The sequence below is a fragment of the Orcinus orca genome, chromosome 6 (assembly GCF_937001465.1).
Source record: "Orcinus orca chromosome 6, mOrcOrc1.1, whole genome shotgun sequence".
NCBI classification, from domain to species: Eukaryota; Metazoa; Chordata; class Mammalia; order Artiodactyla; family Delphinidae; genus Orcinus; species Orcinus orca.
The window spans coordinates 90,335,320-90,353,540 of NC_064564.1; the positions used below are offsets into that span (position 1 = coordinate 90,335,320).

The 18,221-nt window shown below is 43.0% G+C and overlaps 2 protein-coding genes and 1 long non-coding RNA gene across 3 annotated transcripts in view; 1 reads left to right on the forward strand and 2 right to left on the reverse strand.

Annotated features, from left to right (window-relative positions):
- Positions 1–18,221, reverse strand: part of GRIN3A (glutamate ionotropic receptor NMDA type subunit 3A) — a 154,417-nt gene that overhangs the window by 14,094 nt on the left and 122,102 nt on the right. The gene's annotated exons all lie outside the window — the stretch shown is intronic.
- Positions 6,570–8,959, reverse strand: PPP3R2 (protein phosphatase 3 regulatory subunit B, beta). The gene is given in 4 exon segments (XM_049711234.1): positions 6,570–6,949; positions 6,952–7,048; positions 7,424–7,641; positions 8,947–8,959. Coding segments are annotated over 4 exon segments (708 nt in total).
- LOC125964663 (uncharacterized) overlaps positions 10,078–18,221 on the forward strand; it is a 104,810-nt gene continuing 96,666 nt past the window's right edge. Inside the window, exons 1-2 of the long non-coding RNA XR_007477899.1 lie at positions 10,078–10,235; positions 10,751–10,869. This is a non-coding gene — a long non-coding RNA (uncharacterized LOC125964663). The remainder of the gene's footprint in view (positions 10,236–10,750; positions 10,870–18,221) is intronic.

Below are 18,221 nucleotides of genomic sequence, written 5' to 3' on the forward strand. Positions count from 1 at the left end.
AGGCTCACTCTAGCCCATCCAATCTCACTCCATTAACTCTTTAATCAATACGTAACCACTCAAAAAATTGTCTTGCTTGCTTATTTTATTTTGCTAAATGTTATTTATACTTGTTATATTTCTTTAACATTTTATTTTATTGTTCATTTACATTAATATATATCTACTGTACTGTGGTGGGAAAGCATACTCTGTATTATGCACACATGAATAACCACTGATTAAGCATTGAAGAACTGGTGTTTTAAATGCTTCATATTATGCAGAAATCATTGGTGGATTGTCATATATAACAATCCATGCATTGTGCATTAGATATTAAACACTAATAAATGTCTAAGAATGTTTTAGTGATATTTAGGGAAACTGTTTGGGCTTTTTGAATGAGGTGGGAAGGCTTTATTGTTCATCTCATACAAGATAACAGAAAGGACTCCTACCATCTGGAAATTTACCAGCCAACATATTTCCAGGAACAGACTAGATTCAGATAAAGGGTGATGCCTGTACTATCAAAGGTTCTGACTGGTCTCTGCCTAGATCATCAGTGACATGTAGAGGCCAAGACCACCAATTTTGTTGCTGCTAAACCCTCCTTTGCATCTTGCTCAGATGTGGACCCTTGAAACATCTGACAGCTGGTTAGATAACTGACTAGGTTCTGAAAACTCCAGCAAGGAATGCAGTTAAAGTATTTCAGTCATCATTTGCCTCAGATGTTACTGGTTAAATCTTATGATCTAAGCCTCCCTAGCCCCCACTCCACATCACCCACTCCACAGCAGCTACCCATTTTCTCTGATCCTCTAAAGAGTCTGTAATCATTGCTTTCAATTCCTCTCCTAGATACTTGGAAGCAGGATGAGGAGCAAGCAAATGCTGTTTCTAATTTCGAAGACATGATTTCCTTTTTTTTTTTTTTAACACCCCACTATTTTGCCCAGAAGAGAAAGTAGCTCAATAAAATTTGGCAGACTCGTTGTGTCTGTACATATAGCCCTTTGTCTGGGTGGGAGGACGGGCACAGAAGTTGGAGACCTCCACCTGCATGAGGTGTGGGCTCCAGAGGTACCAAGGACAGCTATCGCGGGAGAGAGTTTGCCTGGGTGGAGACAATGGGGTAAGATTGTGCGATGTAATCATGTGGGATTTCTAAAAAATTGTAACAACAATCATGAAAAGGGATAAAGAAAATATTCACTCATAGAATCTGAAACTTTCTCATCAATGAAGACTGAAAGACTGAAAGATTACATTCAACAAAAGAAACAAAAAATGATTTGCAAAATCCAGGGAGACACTGCATGAGTGAAGTTAACAGTGCTCACACATTTGGATAAGAAAATAATCTAGATGGACAGTAAAATTAGGGTCCGCAGGAACTTCCCATCACATCCCTGGTCCTGGGGGCTGTGGCACCTCTGTCTCTTCTAACCTGGAATCTGCTTAACAGCTCCTCAATATGGCACAGCCCAGGTTGCTGAGGAGATGCCCCCTTTCTGTTCCTTGTGCTCCCAGAGCCCCCGCCCCTTCTAGGTTTGGGAAACCATCTTTTAGCCTTGGACCTGGTGCTGAATGTGCTACATTATCTCCACTGTGCGGTCTTTTGAAAAGTCTTAATTTATTAATAAAATAACTCAGAAAAATATTTGTAAAAATTAAATTTGAGGTGATTACCATTATCCTTTTACTATATACTTTCAATTCTTCATTTTCTCCTCTGAACTACAACCATATGCACATATATTTTCCAGAGTTGTAAACTCTGTTATATAACAATTATGCTTTTTAAAAAATTTAATCTAAAAATTTATGGATTTATACAGTTATTTTATTTATTAACTTTAATAGCTTTATATTATCAGTAACTATTATTTTATCGTAATTGAGTTTACTCCCAAACTGTCAGGTATTTAATATTACTTATTATATATATATAATAAATATTGCCACAATAAAAAATCTTTTGCATATAGCATTTAAAAAATCATTTTTGATCCTTTCTTTGAGATATATATTGCAATGGGTGGGATTACCAGGTAAGATCATATAACCGTTCTGATGCCTTGTGATGTGTGAAATGGTCCTCAAGAGTGTGAAAACCATTCCCAGTGATTCCCAAGATGCCCCATTGCACAGGATGCTCACATCCTCTCCAACCCTGTTTTGCAACTAATCATTTTTTCCTGTTTTAGGTATTCTGATTTGTATTTATTCAATTTTTCTGGCTACTTTTTCATGTTTGTTTTTCCTGTTGCCCCAGGTATGTATTATATATTTATATGATTTGCCCAATTACGCATTTCAGAAAAGGCATGGATTTTTACTGAAAAAAGCTATTAACCCCTTTCCTAACACATTACATATGTGTCTCAATTTTTAAGTTTTCCTGTTAGCTTTGTTTTGTTAGATTTTATTATACAGGTGTTTGAATTCTATATGGCTCTATTTGTTTTGATTATTGGAAACTCTTCTGTTGTCCAGTCATTAGAAATAGCAATTGTTGGGATGTTTTATGACCAATTGCTTTATTTCTGAAAAATAATGAACTCTTCAGTCCATCTTGAGCTTTTTTAACAAGAGTGGAACATATTGCTTTGTCTTTATTGAGACTTTTGATTTCAGCCCCATGCTGCAGAGGTAACTTAGCCAGTAAAAGGCCACTCCCATCCCGGGGTGGTCTGCATTCCTTTATGCTAATTTTGATTTTTACTTAAAATCCTATTTTTTAAAAAAATGTTGGCAACATACACATGCACACACACATACACAAAACATTGTGAGAACAAACACCATGTAAAATTAACAACAAAACAACTTATTTGTGTGTCAGATTTAGTCTAAGAGCTGTCAGATTGTATCCTTTATCTACACAGCTTTTATGGCTGCTCCTGTTGCTTCAGTGTTATGGTTTTTCACTATGAATCAGCTAGTGCTTTAAAGCTGACACATGGTTTGTCACTATTTACACAGTCACCAGCCAGTGGAAGAGCTAGGGCAGCCAGTACAAAAGGAGAGAGGTCCAGTTCCGATTCTCAGTCTAGCGACCTGACTCCTTTATCATGGTGCCACCTTGTCTTAAAAAACATCCAAGCCTCTCCCTTTTCAAGGCATGCAAAATAGATAAAACATAGTAGCCAGACTCACGAACCACTTTAAATCCTAACAGAGAGAATCAATAAGCATAAGTGAAGAATGGAATTTGTAATAAAAAAAATTCCTGAAGGTTTTTCCTTGAGAATTCCTCCGAAGCAAGATAGATTTAGAGAATAAACCAACTATGCTAAGGCCATATTTTTTCCTACGTTTCAAAAAAAAAAGAAGTGTCTAGTGGTTTGGGGATTGCAACATATGGTAGAGAGCAGACACAATCCATTAATATATGATTCACAACAACGTAGTGTTACTGATGTCTACAGCCTCAAAACATATTGGTTGCTGTTACCAGCTTAATCTAAATACTATCACTTATTTCTCAAGATGAGATGGAGGTGGATGATGATGTAAGACTGCCTTGCCTAATACTTTTAATTTTTAATTGTTTGCACTGTATAGAACCAAAGAGGTAGAAGCTGCTTGCTCCTTGACAAGAAATTCACCTCTTTGTAAAAACTGAGGCTTGGTTTGATTATATTAATAAGACTATCAGGAATAATTTGAGGCAGGTAAATACAAAAACCATAAAAATAGGAAGCAATGGAGTGAGGTGAAAAAAGCGCAGCATTTGGGGTCACAGAGCCTGGTTCAAGTCCTCACTTTGCCACTTACCAGCTGGGATATCTTGGAGAAGATTCTAGACCTCTCCATAGCATCATCTGTAAAACTGAGATGATAGCACCCACCCCACAGTGTTGTTATGATGATTAAATGATATAACAAATGTAACAGGACCTGGAACAGCTGTTCAATATGCATTAACTACTATTATTACCCCGAGGAACTGTACAGAACTAGATTTGTTGGCAACTGGCAATTAACAAAGAGAAGAATCAAAGCATTCTAATTTGGAAGTAAGTGTGATCTCTCTTCCCAAATATTCATACAGTCAGATCTTTCTAGTTGCTGAAGCTAGAAACAGGCTCACAGTTCCAGGTCACTGCCACAAAGACTTGGGTAACTATATTAGGTAGACTGATCAAGCAATTAGCTTGTGAATTCCAGCCACTCTAGGAGCTGAAATAGTCTTCCTCCTCTTGTTAAATTTGAACATGTAATCCAACATGTTTCAAACTCTCGGTCCTAATTTTTAATTTCCATATTTTAATGTGCACATTGCAGAGTATACAAATAATGTCTCTCTTTCAGAAATCCTCTTCCCTGGCATTACACAAGCTCACTTTTCTCATGCAAGCTTTCCTCCACAAAGTCAAATAGGTTGGGCTAGAATGAGAGTCTTACTCTTTTAAACTTTCTCCAGTCAAGACATCTGTTATCCCCTCTGCAAATGCAGGGGTGGGGAAGATCTTGACATTATTTCCATTGTTTCCTTTCTGGATTAGGATCACACAAATGTCCAGCTAATCTGAGAGTGGGTGTGGCTAAGTACTAAGTAAGCGTTGGAAAGGAACCAAGAGGCCTCCTTCTCCCTTATATATTGATCTAGTAGAAGAGGACGAAAGGGGGAAGGGAAGGCCATGGGTAGCGTGAAAGTTTTGTGCTCTAGCACTTTACATGTTTAATCTTCTTGAATCCTCAAAATAACCTGGGGATGGATCTTCATTTTAATCAGGAGAAATGACACAAAGAGGTTAAGTAACATGCTTGCGCTCGCACAACTAATAAGAAGTGACTGTGATAAAAACCCAGTTGTAACTGCATCCAAACCGTCTGAGTCTTTGAACTATGGGGGTAAGACTCATATAACTACAGGATTGGGAGCATTTACTGATCATTCATACATTTTTTTTAGGACTGCGCAGGAAGTTAAGGGGTTGGATACCTATTCTTTGTGGTTCATAAGTAATTTATTGAATAAAAAGTATGGCAGGGTGCCTTGGTAGATGGGTGCTCGGACAGTAATTCAATTTGTGGATTTACTTGTCCCACTTTTGGGTTTTATTTTTGCGGGGGGATGGGGGCAGGGAAGACTAGCTACCAGCCTCTTCGAAATATAAGGATAATTAATCTTGAAACAGATCTTTCTTGTCCTGAGAAAAATCACCTGGGTTTTGTCCCTTGTCTTAGTACATGTAGGGAGAGTACGTCTCATTGTCCTGGTATTCTGAGAGCCTTAAGCACCTTCTACGGGGATTGGACCACTGTGAGAAATAGGCCTGATGTAAAGTGGCAGACATTGGGACCAGTCCTATCCCAGCTCTTCTGAGGACAGCTTGTTCTCCGGGATCTGACAGTAGTAAGTGGGACCACAGAGAGCTGGTAACATCTAGGGTGCAGGCAGCAGTGTACTTACTGGTACACTGGCTCTCCAAAACAAGCAGAAGCAAAACAACTAAAACTTTCTGCTTTTTTCTGTGAGGTACTTACTACTCCCACTATGGCTGATTTCAAGCGATCGACATGACATCACTGAACGTGGGGTTGGGGAGGGATGTGCACACTTTGATTCTCACCCAGTATGAATAGACTCCAGCACACCCCTTGGCTGCAGGTTTATTAGGGTGTGAGGGACTCTGGGCTGACTGTTACATTAGAGAAAAGGCTTCCCACCACGAGAGAGCTCTTGCCTTCCCTGCCAGGCCCAGGTCTGATTTTAAAAAGTAAGCTTTGTTAGTGTAGAGAGCGTCCACCCCTGCTGCAGAGGTGTACCTGCTCATCTCTGCATCTTTTGAGTGCCAGGAGCAACACCGCTTCAGCATCCTAGGGAGAGTCCACTGCAGCTGGAATCTTCACTGCCTCTGCTTGTGGGAAGAATGACTCTGAATGTGGCCTATTCTCTCCAACTGGAGTGGGGCTGAGTATTGGAGGTGAGAGAGCTTCCTACGAAGTTCTCTGCCCTGTTTGAGCGGAAGCCCCATGAACTGAACTTAACACTGGAGTGGGCAGCCAACCCTTAAAACCCACCTTCACGGAGACTGATCGTTAGACTGGGCATTTAGTCCAGTCTTAGCATTTCTTACAAGAGCCCTGAGTTTCTGCTCTGAAAAGAAACTGTTCAGGAGCTGGAGCGATGAGATAGGAGGAGCCTAGCTGGATTCCTAACCCTCAAGACATGCTGGGGGATTTCTGGATGTACCATGGGGAGTGGGCTGCGGCTTTCAAAAGCGAAAGATGGGTTTTTGTTGCCCAGAGAGAGGTGATTAAAAGAGGCTCAGCCAAGAGGAATATATTCATCCCTGTTGCCACAATAAGTAGATAACGACCTGTCAAAAGATGCCTGAACACCACAAGTAAATGAAAACAGTTCACCTAACACCTTTTCGGAATTTTTCCCCACATATGAAACCATGAGAAGTAAAGGAAAAGATGTATATTTTCTTATTTTTGAACTTTAAAAGTTATTCTTCACTCTTTATAGTTTGGCCTCTGAATCAAAACAAAGAAGAAAATACGTTCATAAAAGCCATTTCCTTTTCTTCCCCCCCATGCTCCTTCATTATGTTCTCCCTGACTTAGGGCATTCCCAGAATACATAACACTGAGGTGGGCAAGAGGTTGGTGTTAGAAAATGTTGCTTCACAAAGAGAAATACTTTCCAGCAGGTCAGAGAGACGGGTGCTGGGCCTCTTGAGCTGATCTTTGAGAAGAAAGAGAAAGTCGTTGTTGGGTGGTGCTCTTATAAAAGCTCGCACAATTGTCAGCAACTTCTTGTGGCTCTCCAGGCTTCCGACCGCAGCATTGAATTCCTGGAAGGATATTTTCCCACCGTGATCCTTGCCCAGGACGATGATGGTTTTGTCCACGAGCTGCTGTAACTGCCAGTCTTTCAGGTTGTCCCCCACCATCATCGTCAGCACCTGGAAGGGCTCCCTGCTGGAAGCGTAGCCGTCTTGTCCATGTCGTAGATGCTGAAAGCGAACCTCAGCTTCTGCTCCTTGTCTCCCTTGACACTGAACTGGGAGGTCCCCAGGATGAATTCCCCGAAGTCCACCTCTCTATTTTTATTTATTTATTTAACATTTTTATTGGGGTATAATTGCTTTACAATGGTGTGTTAGTTTCTGCTTTATAACAAAGTGAATCAGTTATACATATACATATGTTCCCATATCTCTTCCCTCTTGCGTCTCCCTCCCTCCCACCCTCCCTGTCCCACCCCTCTAGGTGGTCACAAAGCACCGAGCTGATCTCCCTGTGCTATGCGGCTGCTTCCCACTGCTATCTATTTTACGTTTGGTAGTGTATATATGTCCATGCCACTCTCTCACTTCGTCCCAGCTTACCCTTCCTCCTCCCCGTGTCCTCAAGTACATTCTCTAGTAGGTCTATGTCTTTATTCCCGTCTTACCCCTAGGTTCTTCACCACCTCTCTATTGCCGTCTGTGTCGAAGACGACTGTCACTCGCTGCGCCAATGGGTTCTCCTGTAGCTCCGGCAGGGACATGAACTCCTCCACGCTCAGAGCGCCCGAACTGTCCGAGTCCAGCTTCTTAAACCGCTTGCCCAGCCGTTTAATTTCGTCTTGGTCAAAGTGGCAGCACGTTTCTACTGGGTAACTGGACTCATTTCCATTGTGGAGCCAGTCTGGACATTGGGTCGGGGGAGGGAGCAGGGGCGGTGGGCGCACGCAGGGCTGGAGAAGGACTGTTACGCCGCCAGGTGGGGTGGGGGGGCTAGGGGGGGCGGGCTCGTGGGACCCCCCCCCCCCCCGCACCGTCTCCTCTCACCCCTCCCTACCCGTTCGCACGACCAGGCAAGAAAATGGGCAGCTCTGGGAGCCAGGCGGGGGAGTGGGTGAGCAGGGGGAGAAGAGGGGGTGGGAGGGGGGAGTTTGCGGGGGTGGGGGGTAAGATAGGAAGATAAGTAGGAGAGGGGAGCTAGGGAGAATGCCCGGGACAGGCTAAGGGCAGGGATACCTGCTTTCTTCCTTCTCTCGGTACCTTAACCCTTATCTCTCCTGCCATTTTTAAAAACCTTCTCGTGTCACTTTTCCTTCTTCCCTTGGAAATTAAACTCCAAGGGGGCGGGGCCGCAGCTGTATTAATCACCGCGGTATCCCCAGCATAGTGTCTGAAATGCAGTATGTGCTTAACATATGTTGAATGACTGTGTAAACTGCAAGCAGGGGCTCTTGATGCTTATTTGCAGGCCTAGTGTAAGGACTAGATGAGATAATACATCAAAGCATTGATGTCATGTATACATCAATAGCTGACCCTTGAACAACATGGGTTTCAACTGTGTGGGTCCACTTATATGCAGATACTTTTCAATAGTAAATACTACAGTACTACAAGGTCAGCAGATAGTTGAATCCTCTGAGACAGAACCGGGGATACTGAGAAAGGATACCCAGGGCTGACTATACAAGGATTTTCCACTGAGCAGAGGGTTGGCACCCCTAAGCCCTTGGCATTGTTCAAGGGTCAACTGTTTTTCCTAAATTCTCTGGGAGGGAAAGCCAGGACTGACATCCTTCTGGTACAGTGGCCAATGACCTTTTTCAGAACATGGGGTTCAGGGTCTTTGTAAGAGACCACCCAGATATTACACAAAATTTCTCACATGGATCATCTACAGGCAGTAACACATTCTTGAGGAATATACACAATGCTGAATTCAGGGCCCTTTTCAAGAAGACACAGGTCCCAAGACCATAGCCTCTGTCACCCTATTACAATACTTCAAATCCATCCTCTCATACCCAGTCTTTATCTTTGTTGGGCTAGTGCCTGGCGGCTGTCCTGCAGACCACTTTGGGGAATGGCTGTAATGTGTCCTGAGAAGCCTCTGCCATATTTTCAGAGTAAAAGTGGTCCCTAGGCCGTCTCACTCTTTCCCTCGTTGCTTGAAGTGGATTTGTCCTTTTTTGTTGAAGATGAATCTCACCCCTGCCTCCCATATTCCTTCTTCCTTTAGGAAGACATCAGTTACTCCAAATGCATACGAAATACATTTGGTTCAAGAACAATGCAGCTCTGAGGGACTTGGGGGACTCCCAGGACACTAAATCAAACTGAAGGGGCCAAACCCTCTCTCATTTAAAAAAAGGTGGCCACCTTTTCTGTGCTTTAGTTCAGCCAAAATATCAGCCTATAGGTAACCATGCTGAAACTGGCACAACAAAGCCATGGAATACCTTACCATTAGATCTACACAGTTAATTCCTGACTGAATTAACTAGGTCTTAAAGAAGCATGGTAGGGTGGAATTTAGAATAGTATAATAGGGGCGGGGCGGCGGCTGTTAGCGCGAGACCGAGATGGTTAGCGCGAGACCTCGAGACCGCGAGACCTCGAGACCGCGAGACCGTTAGTTTTCGGCGATTAAAGGTCTTGCTTTGCAGACAGTCAGCCGCGCTGTGGTCCCCATGGTAGAGAGTGCGGTGAGAGGCGAATCGCGGTCTTCTCTCAGGGGCCCTCCCTTCCAGGCCCTCTGGCCTCGAGCTGGTGGGTGAGCCGGGGGCCCCGCGGACAAGCTGAGGGCTGTGTCCTGCAGAGCTCCAGAGCCCTCGCCATGGCCCCCTACTGGCCGGGCCCAGGCCTTGAGGCAGCAGCGAACCTCTGCCCCATCCCCACCTCCGCCACCTAGTGGCGGCGGCAGTCACCGTGGGTCACCGTCCGTGGGACCCGGCCCTCGTCTGGGGGGTCTGAGGAGCCTGAGGGCCGGCTTGGTCCAGGGCGCTTAGCTCCCTCAGTGATGACGGCTGCGCAGGATCTGGGGACCTGGCCCTGAGGATGCTGCCAGCTGAGCTCTGCCTCTTCAGTCGGGCTGGGCACTGGCGGGAGGACCCAGACTGAGTGCTGGACTAACGCTCCCGGGCAGGGTAACCGGCCCCTGCAGGGACCCCTTCCTCTTAGCCAGGGCCTGGGCCTCAGAGGGCGAAAGTCGAGCCTTGGGACCTTGTAAAATGAGGGGTAATGATGTTGCTTTGCTTACAGAATTTGTTAAGTGTTAAAAGCCGCAAGGAGGCATGGAGACAGAACTAAATGCCTACCCTTCCCTTTCTTGTCAGAACAGAGAATAACCTTTGTTTTGGTGAGGTTTACGGGAACATCATGACCTCAAGAACAAAGGATCTGACACCAAGAAGTCTGCATCAACTAACCACGCCCCTCCCTCACCTTTCCTATAAAAGGGCTTTGCTGAAAGCTTTCTGGGAGTTCGGCGTTTTCAAGGTATGAGCCACCCGTCTCCTTGCATGGCCCTGTAATCAACCTTTCTCTGTTCCAAATTCCAGTGTTTTGGGATTGTTTGGCCTCACTGCGCATGGGGCACACGGACTTGCGTTCTGTAACAATAGGGCAATCAAATCTTAACTGTCCACTTAATAGCAGTAAACAGCTTGGAGAATTTGCTTAATGTCAGTTTTCCCCATCTGTAAAATAGGGCTAATAATATATTTTAAACAGTTGTATGAGGATTAAACTGTTACTAGCCAATATGATAAATCATTATTATTGTTGTTATTATTACTAATTTTATTACTATTTACCCTGCTGGTGGAGATGAAGGCTTAAAGAAAGAATACTTGGCAGCCTGGGCACTTAAGTGTATGTGCATTCATTTAATGAACACTCCTTGTGTACCGTGTACAATATGCCAATCGCTGCTCTAAGCCCTTAGCCAGCATTAACTTCAGCTCCTCCAGGGCACTGTTCTTTGAGGGCTGATGGCAGATTTTCCATCGCAGGCTTGAGGAATGCAGTGACGGACCTCACTCGTACTCTTATGGAGTCCTCTTGGTTTTCTCCTGAGTAATGCCTTGATGGTTGTCCTTTAGGAAGGAGTCATCAGTGTGGAAACTCTTAAGTAAGTGTCTTCCTCTATACGGTGTGGTATTAGGAGGTAGCGAGGGGCAGTGGTGAGAGCATAGGAATTAAATAGACCAGGTTCCAGTCCCTGCTCTGCCCCATGAGCTGTGAGCTCTTAGAGGAGCTGTTACTGTCCCAGCCTCAGTGTCCTCATCTGTAAAGTGGTGATAATAATCACCTGCTTTATATATTCTAAGAGTGAGATGAGGGATTGCATATAGAAATATTATGTAGAAGGAGAAATATCATCCCAAGAGTTAGCTAATTTAATGGTGAAACAGACATTACCAGGAAGATGGTACCACTTCTTTGAAATAAAACGGTGCACAATCAGAATTGCTTTACTCCTGCCTTGTAGAGGAGGTAATGTGATGCTGGATCTGAAATTTTAGTCAGTGTGAAGTCGAGTTCCCCATTGTTCCACATTTTATAAACTTTGTAGTTCAGCATTATTATGGGACTCAATGCCATTGTTTCCGTTTTCTCCAGCCATTATTCTTAGTCATTTCCATGGAAAACACTATTTGTCACTCTTTCCATTTATCACTGTGGGGGGATTTGGATTGCTGGACATTCACTGCAGGAAGCACATTAAAAGGACTGGCTGATTGTTTTGGAAGAAATCAGGATCCTGACACCACTTCCATTTCAGTAAGCCATTTTTTTTTTTCCTCAAGAGTTTTCAGGAAAAGGACTGTGAGGGGTTACATGCAAATACAACTGACACTGGAAAATAAAATAGAAACAGAAGTAATGAGAATTGAGGCTCATATAAAGCTTCATCTTCCACGTTATTCAGCAGAACAAGTTTCTGAGTAATTCACACACTCTGGGAGCTTTACAGTTGGAAGCCCTCACCTTTCTGTGATTTGCTGGGCACCATCTTTAACATCTGTTTGTACTGAGGTAGCCCCTGTGTAGACTGTGGAACCACATTGCCGTGAGTTTAAAAGCATTCATGAGCATCAGAGTTCTCACCTGCAACTCAGAAATACTATAATGGTGTCATATAATGTTATTATAGGTTTAAGTGGGATAACATCTAAAACTTAAAAAAAAACAACAACACAACTAAAAGAGCACACCAGCGCACATTAGGGGCTCAAGAGATTTTACACCTTGTCTCCTTACTTTTCCCTTTCCTACTCCTTTATTTGCTTTCTCCAAAGCAGAAATTTGACTCTGGCTCTATGTGTTTTATCTTCCTTGGATGTGACAAACCTTGTTTGAAGTTTAAATCCATTTAACAAATATTTCAACAACATGGATGGACCTAAAGGGTATTATGCTAAGCGAAATAAGTCAGAGTGAGAAAGACAAATACAGTTTTCACTTATATGTGGAATCTAAAAAATAAAATGAATGAATATTATAATACAGAAACCGACTCACAGATACAGAGAACAAACTAGTTGGGTCCCATTGAGGAGAGGGGTGGGGGGAGGGTCAAGGGAAGATAAGGGGATTTAGAGGTACTACTAGGTATAAAATGAGTAAGATTTAAGGATGTAATGTACAGCACAGGGAAAATATGGGCAATATTTTATAATATCTTTATACAGAGTATGATCTATAAAAATACTGAATCCCTATATTGTACACCTGAGACTAATGTTATAAGTCAACTCTACTTCAATAATAAAACAATCCATTTAACACATATATATTGAGCACCTACTATGTGCCAGGCCCTCTGCCAGGTAATGGAATTTTCTGTGGTGAACAAGACACAGTCCCTTGAGAAGTCTACAGTTTAGTAAGTGGTATGGCTTTAAGGTTGTTATCACTATTTGCTCAGTCTTTTATGTTTATCATGTATATTCAAAAGAATCAAGAGTAATATGCTTGATTTTCTTTTGTAATTCTGGGATGGTGTTTAATATGAGCTTTGGAATATATGGTTTTTCAATCATAGTTTTGCTATTTAACAACTCCGTGATCTTGGGCAGAGTTACTTATCTGAGCCACTGTTTGCTCATGTGTAAAACAAGGATACAATTGCTAACTTATAGCATCGTTTTCAGAATTAAATGAGATAAAATGCGTAAAGTATTAGACTCAGTGCGTAGCACATAGTAGGTACAAATATGGTAGATATAACAATTATTGCCTACTGGAGACTTGTCTAGAAAATTCTAATTCTAGTAGATTGTTTGTATATATACACATGCAAATATACTTAAGTACTTATTTGTTTTCTACACAAATACCTATTGAGTATCTGCAATATGAGAGGCATATGGTAGTGACCTAAGGCAGATACTTTCCCAGCTGTCTCTGTCCTCATGGAGCTTACCGTTTGTAGGGAAGATGCACATGAACCAAATTATCATGCCCATAAATGTACAGGGGCACCTGTGGTGAGTGTCAGAGATGAGAAGTAACACAATAGGAATTTAATCTTAATCTAGTCAGAAAGATTAACAGAACTTTAATTGGGGAAGTGATGATTGAGCTGAAATCTCAGGGAGAAGTTAACTGGATGTTTAGGCAGGGATGCGTGTTCCAGGAAGAAGGACTTCCACGTGCAGAGGCACTGGGGCAGGAAGAGCATATCAAGTAGAACAAACTTAAAGGCCAGTGTGGCCAGAACAGGGAGGTCAAGGGAGAGCATGGTATTAGATGAAGTGAAGAGATGATCTGACCGTGCCTTAGACACTGAAGAAAGGGCAACATTTATTCAATCATTCCTTTACAGGGCATCATTTATCCAATTATGTTTTGACATATAAAGCATTGAGGGCATTCAGAGATGGTCCCTACTCAGAAAGCTTACCTACTGCTGAGTGAACTGAGGCATTAGAGATTGTGATTAATTACAGCACAAGATGGAAAAAGAAAGATGTCATCAGAGAGGTAAGGGCAAAGAGCTATAAGAATTCAGAAAACTGAGAACTTATTGAGAACTTCCTAGAATTCTTGCTGGGGACAAATGGAGGAAGATTTTTTTTCCCAAGAAGTATTGTTTGATCCTGATGAAGACAAGGGTGACAAATACCATAATCATAGAAGTAGGAAAGGGAGTAGGCATAGATACCAGCAACTAGTTTAATGCGGCTGAAATACTTGAGCAAAATATGAGGTTAGCTGGAAGGAAATAGATCAAGGGGAGTTTTGAATGTTTGGCTGAAGACACTTGGTTTCCATATGACAGGGAAAGCACAGATGAGTGACCAAATCAGAATTTTATTCTAAAAAGATCAATCTGGCATTGTTAAGGGTGAGCTGAACAGGGTAAGTGCCTGGCAGTTGGGAGAGTGGCCAGCAAACAATGACAACTATGCATGTTTATCTGGAATATGAGAGCCTGAGCTAGGATGAAAGAGGCACTAGAGGTGAAAGGTGAGGTGTATTCATTTGCTAGGGCTGCCATGACAAGTAGCAGAAATTGGATGGTGCTTTCAACAGAAATTTATTGTCTCCCAGTTCTGGAAACTAGAAATTTGAAATCAGGATGTTGGCAGGGCCATGTTCCCTCTGAAACCTGTAGAGGAATCCTTCCTTGCTTATTCTTAGTTTCTGATAGTTTGCCAGCAATCTTTGGTATTCCTTGGCTTGAAGCTGCATAAATCCACCCTCTGCCTTCGTGGTCACATGGTGTTCTCCCTGTGTGTCTGTCTTTGCATGCTAGTTGTCTTCCTATAGGGACAGCAGTCATTAGATTAGGGACTCTCTCTACTACAGTGTGACTGTTTAATCTCATCTTTGATGACCCTATTTTCAAACCGGGCCCTATTCTGAGGTATCAAGGGGTTAGCTCCTTAGGACTTAAACCTATCTTTTTGGGGGGTACAATTAGACCCATAACACTAGGCCCGGTGTCTTACTGGACAGAAGGACAGACGGAGGAAGCAAAGGTGAGACTCCAAATGTGACTGCACTGGCTTCCCAGGCTGACCAGCCCTGTGCTTGGATGTTGCAGGAAGCCACCTCTACTGTGTGATGAAGGGCTCACATGGTGTGTGTAAGGGCTCCTGGGCTCCCCGTCCCGCACCCCCTGACGATACTGGCTTCTTATCCAACTCCCACAGCCACGTGGGAGGAAGTGTCTTCGGAGGAAATGTCGGGGCAATTTCTCATATTCTTAGACTTGGTTAATACCATCTGTGAGATATAAAAAAGATGGTTTTCTGATATTTTGTGACACTTCACATTATAGCCACTAGGTGATGATCTTCACACATTTCCTTCCTTTTTTTTTTTTTTTTTTCAAGCTGGAATCTTCAGAGCCTGGAGAGTTAATTGTTTAGCACTGGGAATAATTAGGGAGGAGTCCCGTTTCATGTGATTCCCCCACAGATTTCAGTGTATGGAAATCTAAAAAAGTGGAAGGAAGACTGTCTCTCACAATAGTCCTAATCAGTCTGAGCACTGTTCACACCTTTTAGTTGCATAGCAAATAATATTTCATAAATATTCACGAGTTCATTGAATTCAACCAGGGGAAAAATAAGGACTGTTAACAGTATGCGATCATGGGTATAACGGATGCTCAAGCATCTCTGGTATATAAAAGAGGAGACCCTTATTCCATGTTATCTGTTTAATTGCTCATTAGCATGGGTAAAGCAGGACACTTGCTAGAATTAGTTTTCACTGTATCAGAATTAAAACTTTTGTCATTTATAGTAACCAGAGAGCAACAGAGAAGCAGCCCTAGCTTTGTGATGATATGGGGTGACGAGAAAACAAGACTAGAGAATTGTAGGTCTCCAGCTTGTGCACCCAGCCACCGGACTTTGAAATACCATTGACCACATTTAAAGAAAGTAGTTACTGTTGTTTCTTTAAAGATCTGTTTTAAGTTCAGGCTAATGGTTTGTATAAGCCACCTTCATGTTTTCCCACTCAACCTAGAAGCTGAGTTGGACAAAAGGAATAACATGATACTGTAAATGCTGGCTAATCTAGCACATTGCAAAACAGAAAATTCCAGAATCATGTATTTCACAAGTCCTCCCCCCAAAAGTCTTCAGTTCTAGAACATGTAAGTAATATAATATAAAAGAACATTTATGTTGGAATTATAAGGTGTTTCTGATTTTTTGGAGATGGGTCCAGGAGTAATTTTTTGCATGTGTTTATTATTTATCAAATATTTTTTCTTCTATGTGCATAGCTCTATACTCAGGGAAGGAGGGGGGAACATTTGCTAAGCTAGGTATTCTCCATAAACTATCTCATTAAATACATTTTATTACTTACAAGCAGACTATTATTATCCCCAGTTTTGGGGTGAGGATGTGAAGTTTTAGAAGTTTCACGGCTTGCACAGACACAGTGATGGAGCCAGGAGTCAAACCCTAGGATGTCCACTTCCAGATCTGAAATTCTTTCCATTATTCCAGACTGCCTTCCATACTAGAAAGGATGTCCCTGCCCTCGTGGAGATAATGGTGGGCTCCAAGGTAGAACACAGGAAAAGTCAAAGACCTATAACTTATTCCTGGGTCTAGCTGTGGCTGCATAACAAGTGGGCCAGGGAAGGTGGCCACCTGTAATTTTAGAATCCCTGAGGAAGGCACCACTAAAAGCATGTGGAGTCCTGTGCATCCAGCGTGGTTTGGTGCGGTGTCTCTGGAGGGTGGGGCCAAATTGCATTGCTTTTAAGTTCATGCCTTGGTGTCTTGCTCATGCTCTGACCAGAGGGCTCTTCACTCTACAGGGGCTTTCCTCTTCCAGAAAGCCTTCTCTGACTCCTACTTGCTCTTCTGTGAGCGAACCATGGGCTTGCCTGTGTCACTGTTCCACCTTGCTTCTTCTTCTACTGCTGCCCCTGTGGGGTGTGGTCTAGGGCAGGGGTCCCCAACCCCCAGGCCACAGACTGGTACTGGTACTGGTCTGTGGCCTGTTAGGAACCGGGATGCATAGCAGGTGGTGAGCGGCGGGCGAGCCAGCGAAGCTTCATCTGCCACTCCCCATCGCTCCCCATTGCTCACATTATCGCCAGAACCATCCCCCTCACCCCAGTCCGTGGAAAAACTGTCTTCCACGAACGGTCTCTGGTGACAGAAAGGACCGCTGGTCCAGGGGGTTTCTTCACAAGTCTGTCTCTACCTGCCTGTATTCATCTCTGCATCGGCTGCACCTGGCTTGGAGCTGGCACACAGGGATTCAAGACATGTTTGCTGACAGATGAATGAATGAATGACTGAATGAGTGAGTGAATTTGTCCTGGTAGCAGAGTAAGAGAAGGTGAGGCCTTTCTGAGACTGGGCTCCCTTTCTTCATGCACAATTCCACTCCACATCATAAAAGGACATAGGTACAGCTTTGTGTTTCTTCAGGTTTCCAGAAAGCGCTACCTGGATAGGTTCCATCTGACCTTATGCTTGGCTTAAATACTAAACTTAATTACTTAGGCTTGTCCAAGGGAAGCACTCAGCTGTCAAGGTGGTTCTTGACTTACACAGGTTTTCAATTTAAAGCAATCTACAGTCATTAACTCTCCCTGCCTCGCCATAACTTTCATCAGGTTGAAGAGCAGACAGTGACATTTTAAATTGAAAAAGGAAGGAGTAGGGATGAGAGAGGTGCAGGAGGCTGTTGAGATGTGACCTAGTTGTCAAGAGCAAAAAAGGACTGCATTAAGACTCCCCCCTCCCCCACTCGCATACCATTCCGTTTGGGTCTTTAAAAATAAACTGCAAAGAAAATTGACAGGCATTGAAGCTTCTTGATGGGACTGTGTGATCTCTTCAGAATTCAGTGTATAGTTGACTAACCCATTACTCCTTCCCACAAAAAATTAACAGAGGGAAGAATGGGTCTGCTGTGAGAAAGCTCCATTTTCTCAGTGAATAGATATTAATAGGTTTCACACTAGATGCACGTTTTGGTGGTCTGGGGCAGTGGTCAGGGATGGAGAGCTTACACTGGAGGCCAGTCAGTTCATTGTCTTCCTCTGTGTCCCAGGATCCAGATCTTCAGCTGGTTAGGTTGGGATCCCTCTAAACGCACCTGCTTGAGAACCACAGCATTCTCTTAAGCTGGACATGATGCTCGGCTCAATCTTAAGGGCAGGAAACAGGCTTCAGAGAACTTAAGTGATGTGCTGAAGGTCACTCAGTTGGTTCATGGCAGAGTCAGGACAAATATGGTAACTACCATTCATTCAGCACCTGCCACATGTCAGACACTTTTATGTACATTATCTCTGTTCCTTACACCAAGGCGAATCATCAGATATTCTCTCCATTTTGCATAGGAGGAAACTCAGAGAGGTTAAGTAATTTGTGTTCATGATGTTTTGATGTACCTTTTACATGTGGGTATTTTGACACCGTGGTTGTTTTTGCATTTGTATCTCTACCGTGGTCCTAAAAACAGACCATTTACACTTCAGCTTAA